General features: G+C 52.3%; 1 protein-coding gene across 1 annotated transcript; it reads right to left on the reverse strand.

The window, feature by feature from the left end:
* Positions 1 to 12,631: 12,631 nt before the first annotated feature.
* LOC137456691 (olfactory receptor 14J1-like) lies at positions 12,632 to 13,396 on the reverse strand. The gene has a single exon (XM_068168252.1). It carries the CDS (start codon positions 13,394 to 13,396, stop codon positions 12,632 to 12,634), a length of 765 nt encoding a protein of 254 aa, XP_068024353.1.
* Between the last annotated feature and the right edge of the window lie 3,986 nt (positions 13,397 to 17,382).

The following is a 17,382-nucleotide window of genomic DNA, read 5'->3' on the forward strand; positions in this document are numbered from 1 at the left end:
TAACAGTGCAATGTGTGGTCACTCATAGGGAACCAATGAAGCTATGCCAGCGAGGCTCTCCCAGTTTATATAAGTTGTAGGAGTTCCCTTGATATGCACTTCTTCTTCTTTGCTTTATTTTACCTTCTTTACTGTGCTATACTCACTATGCTTGCTCTACAATACTGGAACAATGGCTCAAGGGTACGGGTGTGAAGACTTTGATGGAATGTGTTGTTTGAACCTGTCAGATCATGGAGTGTCAATGCATGCTGAGATTAAGTGGCTAAGGAATCACACGCGTGCTGTTGCAATTGTAAAAAGTCCCTTGGATGATTGGTTAAGATCAATATTTGGGAATGTGTCACAGTGGGTTATACAATTGATAAAAGAAGCTTTAAGGTTTTTAGGTATTATTGTACTAATTCTGATTCTTGTTAAACTTGTCTATAATTGTATCATGCAAAGTGTTCAAAGGATAACCTCCAAGGCCTTACTTGCACAAAAGAAAAATGGGGGAATTGTTGGGGATTGGCTTAGGGAGAAGGGACAATGGTCCCAGGAACATCTGTGCAATTCAGGCCTTGAAGGACTTTCTGTTGAAAATATAGCAATGGAGTAGGAGTTGTGGAAAAGAGCCTGATATGCTAAGGTCAAGCTTCCCCTGAGAAGAGACAAACAAGATAAGGAGGAGGCAAGATCTGGGAAAAAGAGCAATTAGACTTAGTAGAAAAAACCACAGAGTAGTGAAATAATGATGTAACCTTTTAGAGTTAAACCAATAGTATGTGTTAAATTAGAATAGAATTAACTATGTATAAGATAAGACTATAAATAATAAAGCATGGAACAAAAAAGTTGGATGATTTCTATTACTCATATTGAGTGCTGCCATCCCTGTCTCCGTTCTCGTCAATCCATGAGTGTGACATCTGTGCTGCCTTCAAGCAGGCCAAGCGCACAAAGCTTCTGTGGTATGGAGAGAGATGGTCGAAATATAAGTACGGAGAGGCCTGGCAGATTGACCACATCACCCTTCCTCGGTCTCACAGTAGCAAGCAGTACCTACTGACCATGGTGGAGGCAAGTACAGGGTGGCTGGAGACCTACCCAGTACCTCATGCCACTGCTCGCAACACCATCCTGTACCTAGAGAGACATGTCCTGTGGAGACACAGCACCCCCGGGATGATTGAATCAGACAATGGAACCCACTTCAGGAACCATCTCCTAAGGGACTGGGCAAAGGAACATGGCATTGAGTGGATTTACCACATCCCATACTTTGCACCAGCTGCAGGGAAGGTTGAGCGCTCCACTGGCTTGCTAAAAACCGCCCTAAAAGCCATGGGGAGTGGAGCCTTTAGGAACTGGGAGAGACACCTAGCTCAAGCCACTTGGTTAGTGACCAGCAGAGGATCTGTGAAATGAGCTTGTCCTGCCCAGTCCCACCTGCTGCAAACAGTGGATGGAGATGGAGTTCCTGTGACTGCTGAGAAGAACCTGCTGGGGAAGCCAGTGTGGGTTTTCCCTGCTGCTGGTGGGTGCAGACTAACCCGAGGGGTGGTCTTGGCTGAGGGGCCTGGTGACACCTATTGAGTCATGTTAGAAACTGGGGACATTCAGTGTATCCCACAGCAGAATGTGACTCTGGCTGAGAGGGGATGAACTGAGAGGGGGCAGCGTGGATCAATGTATTATAGTCACTGTGTGAATAGTTATAAGTTGTTCAAAGTTTCTCCCTCCTAGCTTAATATCAGCCTAGCATCCAGGACTCAACATACACACCACACACCAACCCAGAGAGCTCCTGGGTCATCTCACCTGCACCTGTTCCTGCTTCCCTACAGCAACGGACTGCTCCTGATTTTTTCCTTTCCCTTTCAAAAACAGACTGATTCCTGATTCTTCTCCACATCCCTGCCCAGTTCAAGCACCACCTACATTGACCAGCACCAGAGAGAGAGAGACTGCCCTGAGAGAGAGCGAGCCGGGATAACAAGGGACTTGTACCAAGGATTCCAATACCACATGTCAAGATTGGATGAAGGGGCTGCGACAGGAGAGTGGAAGTGGAACAGAGGGGTGGATTGTGGTGGGTTAACACCCATTCTGAAAATAACACAGAGCAGGGTGGAGGGCTTGCAGGTGCTTTGCCCTCCCTTCAGGGCATTTTCCCCCTGGGAAACTGAGTCTGTTCCACTCCCCCCTCCCTGCCCAGCTAGGGTATAAAAAGCAGGACATTGCAGTCATTAGGCTCTCTCCTTTTGGCTCCTGCCTCTCCTGGATGAGAGCTACTGCGGCTGCCCTCCTGATCCTCTGCCATGTGGTCGGGAAGAAGTTCTATACAGAGAGAGTGATTGCCCATTGGAATGGGATGCCTGGGAAGGTTGTGGAGTCGCCGTCATTGGAGGTTTTCAGGAGGAGACTTGATGGGGTGCTTGGTGCCATGGGTTAGTTGTTTAGGTGGGTTGGATTGGTTGATGGGTTGGATGCGATGATCTTGAAGGTCTCTTCCAACCTGGTTTATCCTATGTAATTCTATTCTATGTAATTCTCCCTGCTGCCTCCATGCCTCTTCAGAGGGAGAGACTAGTTTTGTATTCTTGGTTTTTTTCCCCCCCTCCTATCCATCCTTGTTCCTTGCCCCTCAGTTTAGGAAGGATGTTGACTTGCTGGAACGAGTCCAGAGAAGAGCAACAAAGTTGGTGAGGGGTTTGGAACACAAGCCCTATGAGGAAAGACTGAGGGAGCTGGGGTTGCTCAGCCTGGAGAAGAGGAGACTCAGGGGTGACCTTATCACTCTCTACAACTCCCTGAAGGGAGGTTGTAGACAGGCTGATGATGGTCTCTTCTCCCAGGCAGCCAGTACCAGAACAAGAGGACACAGTCTCAGGCTGTGCCAGGGGAGGTTCAGGTTGGATGTTAGGAAGAAGTTCTATACAGAAAGAGTGATTGCGCTATGGAATGGGCTGCCTGGGGAGGTGGTGGAGTAGCCGTCATTGAAGGTGTTCAGGAGGAGACTTGATGGGGTACTTGGTGCCATGGGTTAGCAGTTTGGGAGGGTTGGATTGGTTGATGGGTTGGACACGATGATCTTGAAGGTCTCTTCCAACCTGGTTTGGTTTATTCTAATAAAGGTTTTTATTGCCCTTGTGAACCTTACCTGCTCTTATTATATATTGTTATATATATTGTTATATATTGTTTAAAGAAAACTCTTTACCTCTCTACTTCCAGGCTGACTCCAAATTATTGCTTGGTGGATTTGCTCCTTCCCTTTCCATTTTTCCTTTTTCCCCCCTCTGTTGGGAGGGAGGAGGGGGGAGCAGGGGAGAGATTCTCAGCCTTGCCCCCATCTGAGCTCTTAACTCCCAGTTAAGGCTCAAACCACTACTAGTGTCATAGAGGCAGAGTGTCACAATGCCAGAGAGACACAGTGCCAAAGTATCACGCTGCCAAATTATCACAGTGCCAGAGCATCACAGTACCACAGCCTCACAGTGCCAGAATGTCACACTGCCAGAGTTTCACAGTGTTGGAGTGTTACAGTTCCGGAGTGTCACAGTGCCAAAGTGCCAGAGTTCCAGTGTGTGACAGTGCCAGACCATCACAGTGCCAGACCATCACAGTGCCAGAGTATCACAGTGCCAGAGTGTCACCGTGCCAGTGTGTCACAGTGCCAGAGAGTCACAGTACCATAGCATCACAGTATCAGAGCGTCACAGTAGCAGAGCATTACAGCACCGTAGCATCACAGTACCATAGCATGTCAGTGCAGGTGTTACAATGCCATGCACCACAGTGCCAGAGCATCACAGCACCACAGGATCACAGTGCCAGAGAGTAACAATACCAGAGTGTCAGTGTATCAGAGCATCACAATGCCAGAGCATCACAGTAGCATAGTGCCACAATACCAGAGGATTACAGTGCCAGAAAGTAACAATTCCGGAGCGTCTCAGGATCAGAGCACCACAATGACAGAGAATCACAGTGCCAGAGTGTCACTGTGCCATACTGTCACAGTGCTAGGGCATCATGGTGCCAGAGTGTGGTAGAGTCAGAGCATCACCATGCCAGATTGTAACAATGCCAGAGCATCAGAGAGCCATAGCATCACAGTATCATAGTGTCCCACTACCATACCATCAAATTGCCATAGCATCACTGTTCCACAGCATCACAGTGCCATAGCATCACAGTACAAGAATGTCGCAGTACCATAGTGTCACAGTAACATAGTGTCACAGTGACAGAGCGTCACAGTGACAGAGCATGGTAGAGCCAGAGCATCACAATGCCAGACCATCACAGCGCCAGAATGTCACAGTAAAAAAGTGTCACAGTGCCAGAGTGTCACAGTGCCAGAACATTACAATGCCATAGCATCACAGAACCAGAGCATCACAACACCAGAGCATCACAACGACAGAGCATCACAGTGCCAGAGTGTCATAGTACCATAGCATCACAGTACCAGAGCATCACTGTGCCATAGCATCACAGTGAGAGAGCAAGACAGTGCCAGAGCATCAAGAGCCAGAGCATCACAATAGCATAGCATCACAGTGCTGGAGTGTCACAGTTCCAGAACATCACAATTCCAGAGTGTCACAGTGCCAGAGCGTCACAACTTCAGAGCATCATAGTGCCCCAGCATCACAGAGCCAGAGCATCACAATATCACAGTATCACAGTTCCCTAGCATCACAGTGCCATATCGACACAGTGCCATAGCATCACAGTACCATAACGTCCCAGTGCCAGAGTCACACTGCCAGAGTGTAGCAATGCAATAGTGCCACCATGAGAGAGGGTCAAAATACAATGGTGTCACAGTGACAGAGCACCACAACAACAGAGCTTCACAGTGCCATAGTGTCACAGTGCCAGAGCTTCACAGTGCCAGAGTCACAGTACCACAGAGTCACGGTAAAAGAGCATCACAGTACCAGAGCTTCACAACCTCAGAGCATCATAGTGCCAGAGTATCACAGAGCTAGAGCATCACAGTACAAGAGCACCACAATAGCAGAGCTCCACAAGATCAGAGCATCCTGGTGCCATACCATCACATAGCCAGAGCTCACAGTGCCCCAGATTCACACTGCCATATCAAAACAGTGCATAGCATCACACTACCAGAGCATCACAGTCCCATAGGATCAGAGTGACAGAGTGTTAGAGTGCCAGAACATCACAGTACTATGTGGTCACAGTGCAATAGTGTCACAGTGCCATTGCATCCCGTGTCCTGTAGGGGCTTGGCAAGTGACAGGCTGGGTACAGAGCTGGTGGAGTGGTGATCCTTGGTAAGGCTAAGGCCGAATCAGCGTCTGGTGGTGAAACACGCTGCAGCTCCTTCAAAATGCACATCGCAGAAAGGTTCAGTGCCACAGTGCCCAGAGCAGCTGGCACAACCAGAACATCCATGGCTGCTATCGGCTTAAAGTCTTGTGCCACAGTAAAAGACACCACTTTAGAGTCTATCTCCTTAAAATCCCTTTTGTGGCACCACAGTTCAGGCAGTTTGAAATAAAGAAGGTGAAGAGGGTCTGGCTCCGGACACCCAGGCGTGGTCTCCACCAACCATGTTGGGATTGCACAGCTGTTTGGGCTCTGGGAGGAGCTGGAAATACAATCAGTGTCTGACTCCACAAGTGATCTAAAGACAGCATTAGACTCCTTAACCATGAAGCCTCTGGCTCTTTATCTCCAACCTCTCAACTCTTTCTCCAAATAAAAAATCCTCTTATCAAAATATCCACTTTTTTGCCTCATCATTTTCAAGTTCGTCCAGCACCTGCTCGGCGCAGGAGCCCAGGGTCACAGCAGGGTCACTGCTGGGGTCGCTGCTGGAGCACAGCAGGGTTGCTGCTGGGGTCACAGTAGGGTCACAGCAGGGTCACTGCTGGGGTCACAGTAGGGTCGCTGCTGGGTTTGCAGCAGGGTCACAGCAGGGTCACAGCAGGGTCACTGTGGGTTCACAGCAGGGTCACAGCAGGGTTGCAGCAGGGTCACAGCAGGGTCGCAGCAGGGTCACAGCAGGGTCACAGCAGGGTCACTGTGGGTTCACAGCAGGGTCGCAGCAGGGTCACAGCAGGGTCACTGTGGGTTCACAGCAGGGTCACAGCAGGGTCGCAGAGGCGTCACAGCAGGATCACTGATGGGGTCACAGCAGGGTCGCAGCAGGGTCACTGATGGGGTCACAGCAGGGTCACTGATGGGGTCACAGCAGGGTCACTGTGGGTTCGCAGCAGGGTCACAGCAGGGTCACTGCTGGGGTCGCTGCTGGAGCACAGCAGGGTTGCTGCTGGGTTTGCAGCAGGGTTGCAGCAGGGTCACTGCTGGGTTCACAGCAGAGTCACAGCAGGGTTGCTGCTGGGGTCACAGTAGGGTCACAGCAGGGTCACTGCTGTGGTCGCAGCAGGGTTGCAGCAGGGTCACTGCTGGGGTCGCAGCAGGGTCACAGCAGGGTCACTGCTGGGGTCGCTGCTGGAGCACAGCAGGGTTGCTGCTGGGTTTGCAGCAGGGTCACAGCAGGGTCACTGCTGGGTTCACAGAAGAGTCACAGCAGGGTTGCTGCTGGGGTCACAGTAGGGTCACAGCAGGGTCACTGCTGGGGTCGCAGCAGGGTCGCTGCTGGGTTTGCAGCAGGGTTGCAGCAGGGTTGCAGCAGGGTCACAGCAGGGTCACTGCTGGGGTCGCTGCTGGAGCACAGCAGGGTTGCTGCTGGGGTCACAGTAGGGTCACAGCAGGGTCACTGCTGGGGTCACAGTAGGGTCGCTGCTGGGTTTGCAGCAGGGTCACAGCAGGGTCACAGCAGGGTCACAGCAGGGTCACTGTGGGTTCACAGCAGGGTCACAGCAGGGTTGCAGCAGGGTCACAGCAGGGTCGCAGCAGGGTCACAGCAGGGTCACAGCAGGGTCACTGTGGGTTCACAGCAGGGTCGCAGCAGGGTCACAGCAGGGTCACAGCAGGGTCGCAGCAGGGTCACAGCAGGGTCACTGTGGGTTCACAGCAGGGTCACAGCAGGGTCGCAGAGGGGTCACAGCAGGATCACTGATGGGGTCACAGCAGGGTCGCAGCAGGGCCACTGATGGGGTCACAGCAGGGTCACTGTGGGTTCGCAGCAGGGTCACAGCAGGGTCACTGCTGGGGTCGCTGCTGGAGCACAGCAGGGTTGCTGCTGGGTTTGCAGCAGGGTCGCAGCAGGGTCACTGCTGGGTTCACAGCAGAGTCACAGCAGGGTTGCTGCTGGGGTCACAGTAGGGTCACAGCAGGGTCACTGCTGGGGTCACAGTAGGGTCACAGCAGGGTCACTGCTGGGGTCGCAGCAGGGTCGCTGCTGGGTTTGCAGCAGGGTTGCAGCAGGGTTGCAGCAGGGTCACAGCAGGGTCACTGCTGGGGTCACTGCTGGAGCACAGCAGGGTTGCTGCTGGGGTCACAGTAGGGTCGCTGCTGGGTTTGCAGCAGGGTCACAGCAGGGTCACAGCAGGGTCACTGCTGGGTTCACAGCAGGGTCACAGCAGGGTTGCAGCAGGGTCACAGCAGGGTCGCAGCAGGGTCACAGCAGGGTCACTGTGGGTTCACAGCAGGGTCACAGCAGGGTAGCAGAGGGGACACAGCAGGATCACTGATGGGGTCACAGCAGGGTCGCAGCAGGGTCACTGATGGGGTCACAGCAGGGTCACTGGTTCGCAGCAGGGTCGCAGCAGGGTCACAGCAGGGTCACAGCAGGGTCGCAGAGGGGTCACAGCAGGATCACTGATGGGGTCACAGCAGGGTCACAGCAGGGTCACTGTGGGTTCGCAGCAGCCTTGGCTAAGTCTTCCTCAGTGGGATCTGGAATTTTACAATTTTGTCTCACCCATTCCAAATCTGAGCTTGTAAATCCATTTCCCCTTGTGGGCAAGGCCTCTAGGATGGAATACCCTGCTCACTGCACCATGAGGATATGAATTATTCATTTATCTATCAATAATCAGGCAAAGATATTCACACAAATACATACATTATTTATTAATGCAAAAGTCTCACCAGAGCTCATTTGCAGATTCGGTGGTGGTTTGGTTATTTACACAAAAGGCTTCTACACAACAGTAGAAATCATGTAGGAAAATCAGAAACTTGGGAAAATTAGGGAAAGCAATGTTTGGGGAAGAGAAAAGCTGCAGTTCTGGTGTTGGTCACAAGGTGGAACCTGTGATGCAGTAATAGAGTCAAGGACACAGATCAAGCCAAACGTGAGAGCCTATGGAAGAATTAACCAAAACCTATTCAGGAGAATTTCCTGTGTGAGGCACTTCCAGAGTTGTGAAATGGAATGGAATGGAATGGAATGGAATGGAATGGAATGGAATGGAATGGAATGGAATGGAATGGAATGGAATGGAATAGGATAGAATGGAATAGAATGGAATAGAATGGAATAGAATAGAATAGAATAGAATAGAATAGAATAGAATAGAATAGAACAGAATAGAACAGAACTAACCAGGTTGGAAAAGACCTTTGCAATCCTCAAGTCCAACCTATCATCCAACACTATTTAATCAACTGAACCATGGCACCAAGCACCCCATCCAGTCTCTTCCTAAACACCTCCAGTGATGGTGACTCCACCACCTCCCTGGGCAGCACATGGCAATGGCTAACAAGTCTTTCTATGAAGAACTTCTTCCTAACATCCAGCCTAAACCTCCCCTGGTGCAGCTTGAGACTGTGTCCTCTTGTTCTGGAGGAGGAGGAGGCTGTTCAGTGGCTGTTTGGCTATAACACATTCTGCTGAATCACCTTGGGGATTGCAAAGTGGTTAATGATTAAGGGCTGCTATGACCCAACCTCCTTCTCACTACCCAGAAATGCTGCCTGGCTGATAAATCATAACCATGCCTCAACTTGTTGGTGTGGCCACAGGCTTGTAGAGAGGCCACCTGCTGAGAGACAGCTTGTGCTGAGCAGCTGGCTCCAGGGGGGCTGCATTGCTGATGGGACTTTCTCAGGCTTTACTTTGCTTAGCTTCCAAACAGCAACAATTCTGCTGTGGCTGTGTGCAGACACGTCTCTAAGGAGAGCAGGGGGGAGCTGGTGCCATGGAGCTGTGAGCTCCAGCTGCAGAGAGCAGTGGAGAAGTCTGATGCAAGGAGCAGTAAGTAAGCCCCAGGTGGGCAGGGACAATCATGGGGAGGCTGGGGAGGTGAGGAGCAAAGTTGTCCATACAGTGTCAGAGCTGAAGAAACAGATGTTCTGCAAGTGCAGCTGTGCTGGTGAGACAGCCTGGCTCATATCACTTGATGAATGATCACCAAATGAGCTTTATTAGGTGCACTTTGGAATCTTGAAGGAAATTACAGAGACACAAATAGCTCCTTAGGGCACTTGGGCTCATTACAGGAACCTCAGGCACTGAGAGAAGACTGAAGAGATTGCTCAAGAAGTCAGAAGCAAAACACAAGTTCCTTGAAGTAGGAATGGGCCCCACTGAGGCTTGTTACTGCCAAAGCCTCCCCAGGGACTCCTTAGAGCAGCTCATTGGAGGCCATGACTGCAGGGAGACAAAGGCAAAGTGCAGGGCAGCAAAACCTGGGTTTGGTTAGTGGAGCAGGAAGGCCAAGGTCTGACCACAGCCCCCGGGGCAGGCAGATCCTGTCCCTCATGTGTGGTGCAGGGGGCTGTGGATGTTGTGATGCTGAGTGAAGGACAAGGGGATGACAGCCCCCAGCCTTCCTGGGGAAGTGCAAGGAGGCACTGAGGCCCTGCTAGTGCCTTAGGACAATGTCTCCTCACAGGCCTTGGTGGCAGATGGTTGTCATAGCCAAGGGGCACAGCCTTGGGTTCTCTTGATCACTCCCAGCATTGTCTGTGCCCTTTGCCATCTCCACCACAGACTGCCCTGCACTGTCTCACAGCTGCTTCTGCTTCCCTGCAGGCTGGAGACCCTCATCTCACTTCCCCACCTTGGCATTTCCAGACCTTCCCTGATGTCTGTCCACACTCACACTCTGCTCCTTGGAACACAAATTGCTGAGCTGAGCTCAGACTCCTTCTGGAGACCTTCTCCTACCACAGCACTCCCCTTTGAGAGAGGTTTCTTGCTCCTCATGTCCAGTCCCCACCTGCCAAGCTGCACCATGTGGCAGTGTTCCTCTCTCCTGCTGCTTCCTATCTCCAAGGAAAGCTCCATCTGGGAAGCACCCTTCAAGCAGGCACCCATCCCATCAGCCTTCTTGTGGCCTTTCAGCTGAGCAGGCAGAAGTGGCCTCACCAGGAGCTCCCAAGGCTGCTGGCCTTGCAGCTTCTCAGACAGACACCACCGAGCCCTGTGCCTGCTGCTGTCCCATCAGGTACTCAGGCAGCAGAGACCTGGCAACCAATACCTGAGCCCCTTCCTGCAGTGAGCCCAGGTCCCTTGGCAGAGGGCATCTGACAGTCCTTGTGCCAGCCAGCTGCCTTCTGCTGGCCTGGCAGAGATGCTGTCAGATGGCAACTTAAAAGCTCATCTGCCAGCCAGGAGCCCAGGGCTGCCCTATCAGCTCCTGCAGACAGAACTGACCTCACAGTCCCTTTCCAGCCATGCTCCTGCTGCTGGCCAATCCCCTCCTGAGGCAGAAGTCACCTCACAGTCTCCCTAGTGAATTGTGAGCTCCTGACACACAACTGACCACATGATCTCACACCCAACCATCCCCCTCCTTGTGGCCAGAGCCTGAGCAGATCACAGTTTCATCAAACCCATCTGGTTCCTTTCCTGCCAAGGGTTTGAGTGGAGAAACCTTCCTCAGAGGAGCTGCTGGATCTGTCCTGGTGGAAGGGGTCCCTGCACATCATCCTGTCCAGTGACCCTACTCAAGGCAGGGTGAGGCAGATGATGTCCCTCAAAGGCTCTGTCCAGGTTGGCCTCATCCCCAAAGGAGCTGCACAGGCCCTGGGTCAGATGGTGCAGGGAGCTGATGAAGACATTGCACAGTGCTGGCCCAAGGGCTTGCCCTGAGGGGGATGTCACTGGGAAGCATCTGCCAGGAGCACTCCAAGCTGGTGACATTTGGCCTTGATCCACCAGCTGGCTTCCCATCCACCACCTCATCCATTGCTTCTCTCCAGCTATCACCATTCTGGCTCTAAAGAAACTATGAGAGACCATAGCAAAGCCCTGGCTAAGGTCCAGGGACAAACCATCTTCTTTCCCCTACTCACAGATATTCCTTACTCTCTCTCTTGGCCTGCAAATAGCTGCAGGGGGGTTTGGCCAATCACCTTCCCAGGGACTGTGCTGAGGGTGACCAGTCTGGAATGTGTCCCATCCTCCTTCTTGGCCTTCTTGAAGATGCATTTTCCAAAGACCCAAAACCTCTCTGCTGGTTCTGTGCACAGTGCAGGGCACAGTCCAGGGAGGGTGATGTGAGCAGACAGGAACTGTTGCAATGAACCTGTCCAAGGCACCTGAGATGAATCTCCCTGGAGCAGAGAGTTTGTTCTGCAGTCACACACAGAAAGGTCAGAGCTCTGTCAGGTGTCCACATCTGAGCTGGCCTCATGAACTCCTTCCTCACCTTGGGATGTTTAGAGACAGAATCTTTCCCCATCACTCACACAGACCCTGCACTGCAGCAGTCACAGGGTCTCCCTGGCCTCCTGCTGCCCCTGCCAGAGGCTGAGAGGCTCCTCCAACCTCCAGTGCCTTGGCTGTTGGTGTCTGTGCTCACTCAGGTTCCCCTCACCCCACACACAATGCCCCTGCTGACCTCTCACCTGCACAATGCAAGCAGGCACTGCTGGCCTCCCAGGGAGGGACTAGGAACCTATCCAAGCTGGGGTGAGAGGCCAGTGCTGGAAGTGGTGGCTGTGAGGGACTAGTCCAGGGTGACTGCCCTGGGACAGCTTCCCCAGGGTGTGCAGTGAGCACAGGCACAGGTCAGACCCTGCTCTGATGCTCTTCAGGTCTCTTGCAGGAGGCCTGGCTGTGTGAGGACACTGCTGTGTGCCCCATCCCTGCACACCCCACACTTCAACCCTTCCCTGGTGTTTGTCTCTGGGGGACAATTTCTTGGGCATGCTCTTGAAAGAAACTTTAGATGAAGACCTAAGCCTCCAGACACTGCCCTCAGCAGATCACCTGTCTTCATGGAACTGCCCTTGGGGGCCAGCTCAGTCACAGAAGTGCTCATGGCCTGTCCCTGCCTGCGGTCACAGGGCTGCACACGGCAGAGCCATGAGCAAGGTGCCACAGCACTCAGGCCTTAGACCAACACAAGGGATCTGAAGGAGAGTGTGGCAGGGGAAAGAGAGCAGCCCTGGAAGAACAAGTGCTGGGGCTGTGTGGCAGAGCTGTTGTGCTGGGACTCTTCACCTCTACCTCTGAAGAGATGAACTGCCCCTGGAGCTGCAGAGAAGGCTTGGAGGAAGGAGCTCAGGAAAAGACAAATGCTCACAGAAAAGCCTTGCTGTTGTTTAACCAAAGAAGGAGCACAGCTCCTGTTACACAAACTCTGGGTCAGAAAAGCAAAGCAGGGAGGGGATTAGAAAGGGGATGACAACATTATAAAGAGCAAAAATCCCCCTCCCCAGCTCCACCCCCCCCAAGTACAGGAGCCAGGCTGGGCCTGCTCTGAGAGGCATCAGAACTGCTCTGCAGGAGAACACAAAGAGTTTATTGCTTCTCAAAACACCCAGGCATCAGTTTGCTGAGGGCATCCTTCAGCTCCTGGTTCCTCAGGCTGTAGATGAGAGGGTTCACTGCTGGAGGCACCACCGAGTACAGAACTGCCATCACCAGATCCAGGGATGGGGAGGAGATGGAGGGGGGCTTCAGGTAGACAAAGATGCCAATGGTGATAAATAGAGAGACCACAGCCAGGTGAGGCAGGCAGGTGGCAAAGGCTTTGTGGCGTCCCTGCTGAGAGGGGATCCTCAGCACTGCCCTGAAGATCTGCACATAGGACACCACAATGAACACAAAACATCCTGCAAATGCAAAAGCACTGAAAGCAAGAAGCCAAACTTCCCTGAGGTAGGAGGTGGAGCAGCAGAGCTTGAGGATTGGGGGAATTTCACAGAAGAACTGCTCCACAGAGTTGCCCTGGCAGAGGGGCAGGGAAAATGTATTGGCTGTGTGCAGCAGAGCAGTGAGAAAGCCACAGGCCCAGGCAGCTGCTGCCAGGAGGACACAAACTCTGCTGCCCAGGAGGGTCTCATAGTGCAGGGGTCTGCAGATGGCAGCGTAGCGATCGTAGGCCATGACGGTGAGGAGAAAATACTCTGCTGAAAGGAACAAGGAAAAGAAAAAGAGTTGAGCAGCACATCCTGCATAGGAGATGGCCCTGGTGTCCCAGAGGAAATTGGCCATGGATTTGGGAAGAATTGTGGTGATGGAAACGAGATCTAGGAAGGCAAGGTTGAGGAGAAAGAAGTACATGGGGGTGTGGAGGTGGTGGTCCCAGGCTATGGTGGTGATGATGAGACTGTTACCCAGCAGGGTGGCCAGGTAGGTGGCCAGGAAGAGCCAGAAGTGCAGGAGCTGCAGCTGCCTTGTGCCTGTGAATGCCAGCAGGAGGAAGTGGGTGGTGGAGCTGTTGTTGGACATGGTCTGTCTCTGGGCATGGAGGACTGTTGGAAGAGGAGAAGACATCACACAGGTTAGGAGAGAATTCCTTCAGACAACTCCTTGGCTATTTCCCAGACAATCCTCTCATATTTACTTCTCCTTCTGTGCAGGAGCTTTGTGCACTCCAAGCTTCACAGCCTTGCAGTCACCCCAGCAGGAGGCAGCTGTCCTGTCCTGTGTCTCTGATGGTGCAGATGGGAAGCTCTGCTCTGGAGCATCTCCTGCCCCTCCCTAGAAGAGAGAGATGCCAGAGGCTGTGGGATGTGGCAGCTTTACAAGCTCCACAAACTGCAAATCCATCCTCCTGCACCACAGACTCACCACACCCAGGGCTGGGAAGCTTTCTCCTCTTTGAGCTCTCAGCACCCAACCTGTCCTGCCTACCTTGAAGCTCTCTCTGCCTTCCTCATCTCCTTGAGATGTCCTGGCAGTGCCCTCAGTCCTGCTGCCCTGTGCAGAGGAGCAGCTCCTGGGCAGAGCTGTCTCTCTGCAGTGCTGCCTGCTTGACAGAAGCTCCCTCCAGCCCAGGAGCCTGAACCAGCTCAGCAGCAGAGGACCAGCCCCAGGCATTTAATGACTCCTCTGGTGGCCTTGGTGTCGAGTCCATGAGTCTCAGAGACTGAGAGCAAGCTGAAGAAACCTCTCAGGAAGCCAAATGCCAACTGCCAACTTTGCTGGAGCCCTAATGGGTCCCACTGAGGACCATCACTGACAAAGCCTCCCCAGGGGCTTGTTAGAGCAGAAAAGCAGAAGCAAGAACTAGGAAGACTAAGACAATATCAAGGTTGCTCTGATGCTGAGCAAACCTGGATGGGCTTGATCAAGCCAAAGGTCCAAGTCCTGGCCCCCAGCCCCTTGGAAGGGAGATCCTGTCCCTCAGACATGGCTCAGGGCTCTTCCTGGGGCAGTGGGGTGTGATGATGCTGGAGCAGGTCTATGGTGTGACAGTGCTAGGTGGGGCCGGGAGGCAATGAGGTCTTTGTGAATGAAGTTCAGCTACCTTCTGGTTGCAGAGACAATGGCCACAGCCATGGTGATGAAGAGGTCATCTCTGATGAGGGCTTTCAGCCTTGCCAATCCCCACCACAGCCTGCCCTATGGTGTCCCATAGCTGCACCTCTGCCTTTGAAGACACCCAGTCCTCTCTCCAAGTTCACCTCAATCCCTCCTCCCCCTCACTGACATCTCTCCATCCTCCCTGCCGGTTCCACGGAAGAGAAAGCCAAGGGCTGGGTCAGCCTCCCTCTGAGTGCCCTCTGGTCCCACAGCACTGCCCTTGCAGGGACATTTCCTTCTCCTCATTTCTGCTCTCAGCCTCCCAAGCCACACTTCCTATCTCCTGATTTTTTTCCCACCATCCAGAACAACTCCACCAGCTCTGAAGCCACACTTCAGCTACCTGCAGGTTGTCACTGGGATGCTCTGAGCCTCTCCTTTACCTGCCTCAAGAAGCCCAGGTCCTTCAGCCTCCCCAGGCAGGCTTTGTGCTCAAGGCTTCCAATCTCAGCTTGTCAGAGCCCCTCTGGACTCTCTCCACTCCTCCCCACCTCTCTCCAACAGGAAGCCCCCCAGAGGGACTCACTGGTCCTCTCGTGGCCACACTAGGGCTCAGTGGAGGGGGATGACAACTGCCCTGGTGTAGAAGACCCAGCTCCTCCTAACACAGACCTGGGTACACAATGGCCTTGTTCACGGTGAGCATTCCCTGCTGGCTCCTCTTGCATCCCCCGCAGTGCCCAGGCCCTTCTGCTCAGGGTTCTGTGCTGAAGGCACCAGGTGCCTAGAATTATGCCCCCAATACTGTCAAACTTACCCCAACATGTTTGGCCACATTCCCCCTTCCACCCTCCTTTCCAGAGTGGGTACTCAGCCCAGAGCTGAGGAACAAAGACCAGGTGTGCTGGTTTGAGCCTTAACTGGAGTTTAACAGCTCAGATGAGAACAGACTGAGAATTCCTCCCCCCTCCCCCTCCCTTTCCCTAGTAAGGAAGGGGAAAGGAAAAGGAGAAAAGGGAAAAAAAAGGGGGTGTCGAGGGTTGGGGGGAAGGCCTCAAGCCTTCTTCCCCCCCCCCCATAAGTAAAGGGAAGAAAATTGAAAGGAAAAAAAACTACAGCTGGATTAGCAAAGGATTGTGTGCTATATTTACAAAGCAGTTTGGGAAATGCAGGGGAATATACAGAATTTACAGTATTTACAATATATACAGAAATATACAACGAAGTAACACAGAAATGAGATTCCCCTCCCCCACCAGGAGGAAGGGTTTCCCCCTGTACCCCCTTCTCTCCCCTTTTTTTCCCAGAAGAGGGTTAGAAAGAGAGAAAAAGAGAAGTTGTTAATTAAAAGCAGTTATATGGTTAGAGCAAGTGTGTTAGCAGAGGCCTTATCTTTTTCCAAGGTCAGTCTGGCTGAAAGCCCAGAACCTGTGAGCAGTGGGAAGGAGAAAGTGCAAGACTGAACTGAGACAAGTCCCACTGGGAATCAAAACCTAAGGCAGTGCCTCTGCTTCTCCACCAATGAAATTAGTTTAGACCTGTCTTGCTTATAAAACATTCTGCCATGGTGTGACCGGTTGAGGCTGTCCCCTTAAGAAAGGGAATATGGTGGACGGAAGTTGGTAAATGAAAAGAAGGATCTAAACTAATTTCATTGGTAGATTGGGAGGAAGCACCTTCTGGACTGGGAGTGCAGCAGGGTATCTTGGGCTTTCCTGCACTTTTCCAGTTCAGTTCAGTTCTGTCTTTCTTCCGCTCCTTCGGTGGTTTGCAGCTCACAGCGTTCTGGGCTTTCGGCCAAGGCTTGACCTTGAAACTGATAAGCTGCAAGGCCTGTATTAACTGCTTTCCAATTAACACATATGCTTCTAACTTTTTTCTCTTTCTCTCTCTTTCTAACCCGCTCTGGGGAAAGGGGGAGAGTCATTCCCCCCTCAGCAGAGGGGGGAACTCTCATTTCTGTGCTGCTTTGTTGTATATTTTTGTATATATTGCAAATATTGTAAATTCTGTAAATTCCCCTGCATATCCTGCATTGCTTTTGTAAATATACAGCTCCACTGCTTTGCTAATTCAGCTGTGAGGGTTTTTTTCCCCTTTCCCTTCAATTTTCTTTCCCTTTACTTTACAGGGGGGAGGGAGGAGGCTTTTTGGCCTTACCCTTCCAACCCTCGACACATGGTGTCCCTTTGTTAAAGGCACCGCCTCAAATGGTCACAGGGGGGATAGGAAAAAAGGGAAGGAGGTGACTCTACAAAAGAGTAGTTTGGACTTGGTTTGGAAGTAGGAGAAGTAACTTTTTTAACAAAATATATATATAGCAATAGCAGGGAGGGTTCACAAGGGCAAGAGATAAGGATAGATAGGAAAATGTACAAACCCAAGCCTGGATGGCCTTGGATTTCCCTGGATGGAAGTGGATTCAGTCCTTCAGAAAGCTTGGATGCAGCTTGGAGAGAGAACCAGGCCTGACCACGTGGCCAGCACAGGAAACCAGCAGCAGCTGAATGCTCTTTCGAGCAGGCAAGGCAGGAGCAGAGGGCAGCAGCAAATGTCCTGTCTTTATAAGCTTGCTGGGCAGGCAGGGGGAGTGGAATAGAGCACCTTTGACCCAGGGGATCCCTCCTCCTGGGAAGGGGAAACCAAGTCCTTCTCTGCCCACCTGGGTCAAGTTTCTTGTGTCCTCCTGATGAGCTGGCCTCTTTCAGCCTCCCCTCTGCCCCCCAGGATGAGTGTAACCCAGCACACCAGGGTACCAGCCAGTCAAGTAAACAACCCAGCCTGCCTTCCCAGGGGTAAAC

This window comes from Melanerpes formicivorus, unplaced genomic scaffold (assembly GCF_026170545.1).
Source record: "Melanerpes formicivorus ecotype bairdi unplaced genomic scaffold, bMelFor1.0.p_v2 SCAF_134, whole genome shotgun sequence".
Taxonomy (NCBI): domain Eukaryota; kingdom Metazoa; phylum Chordata; class Aves; order Piciformes; family Picidae; genus Melanerpes; species Melanerpes formicivorus.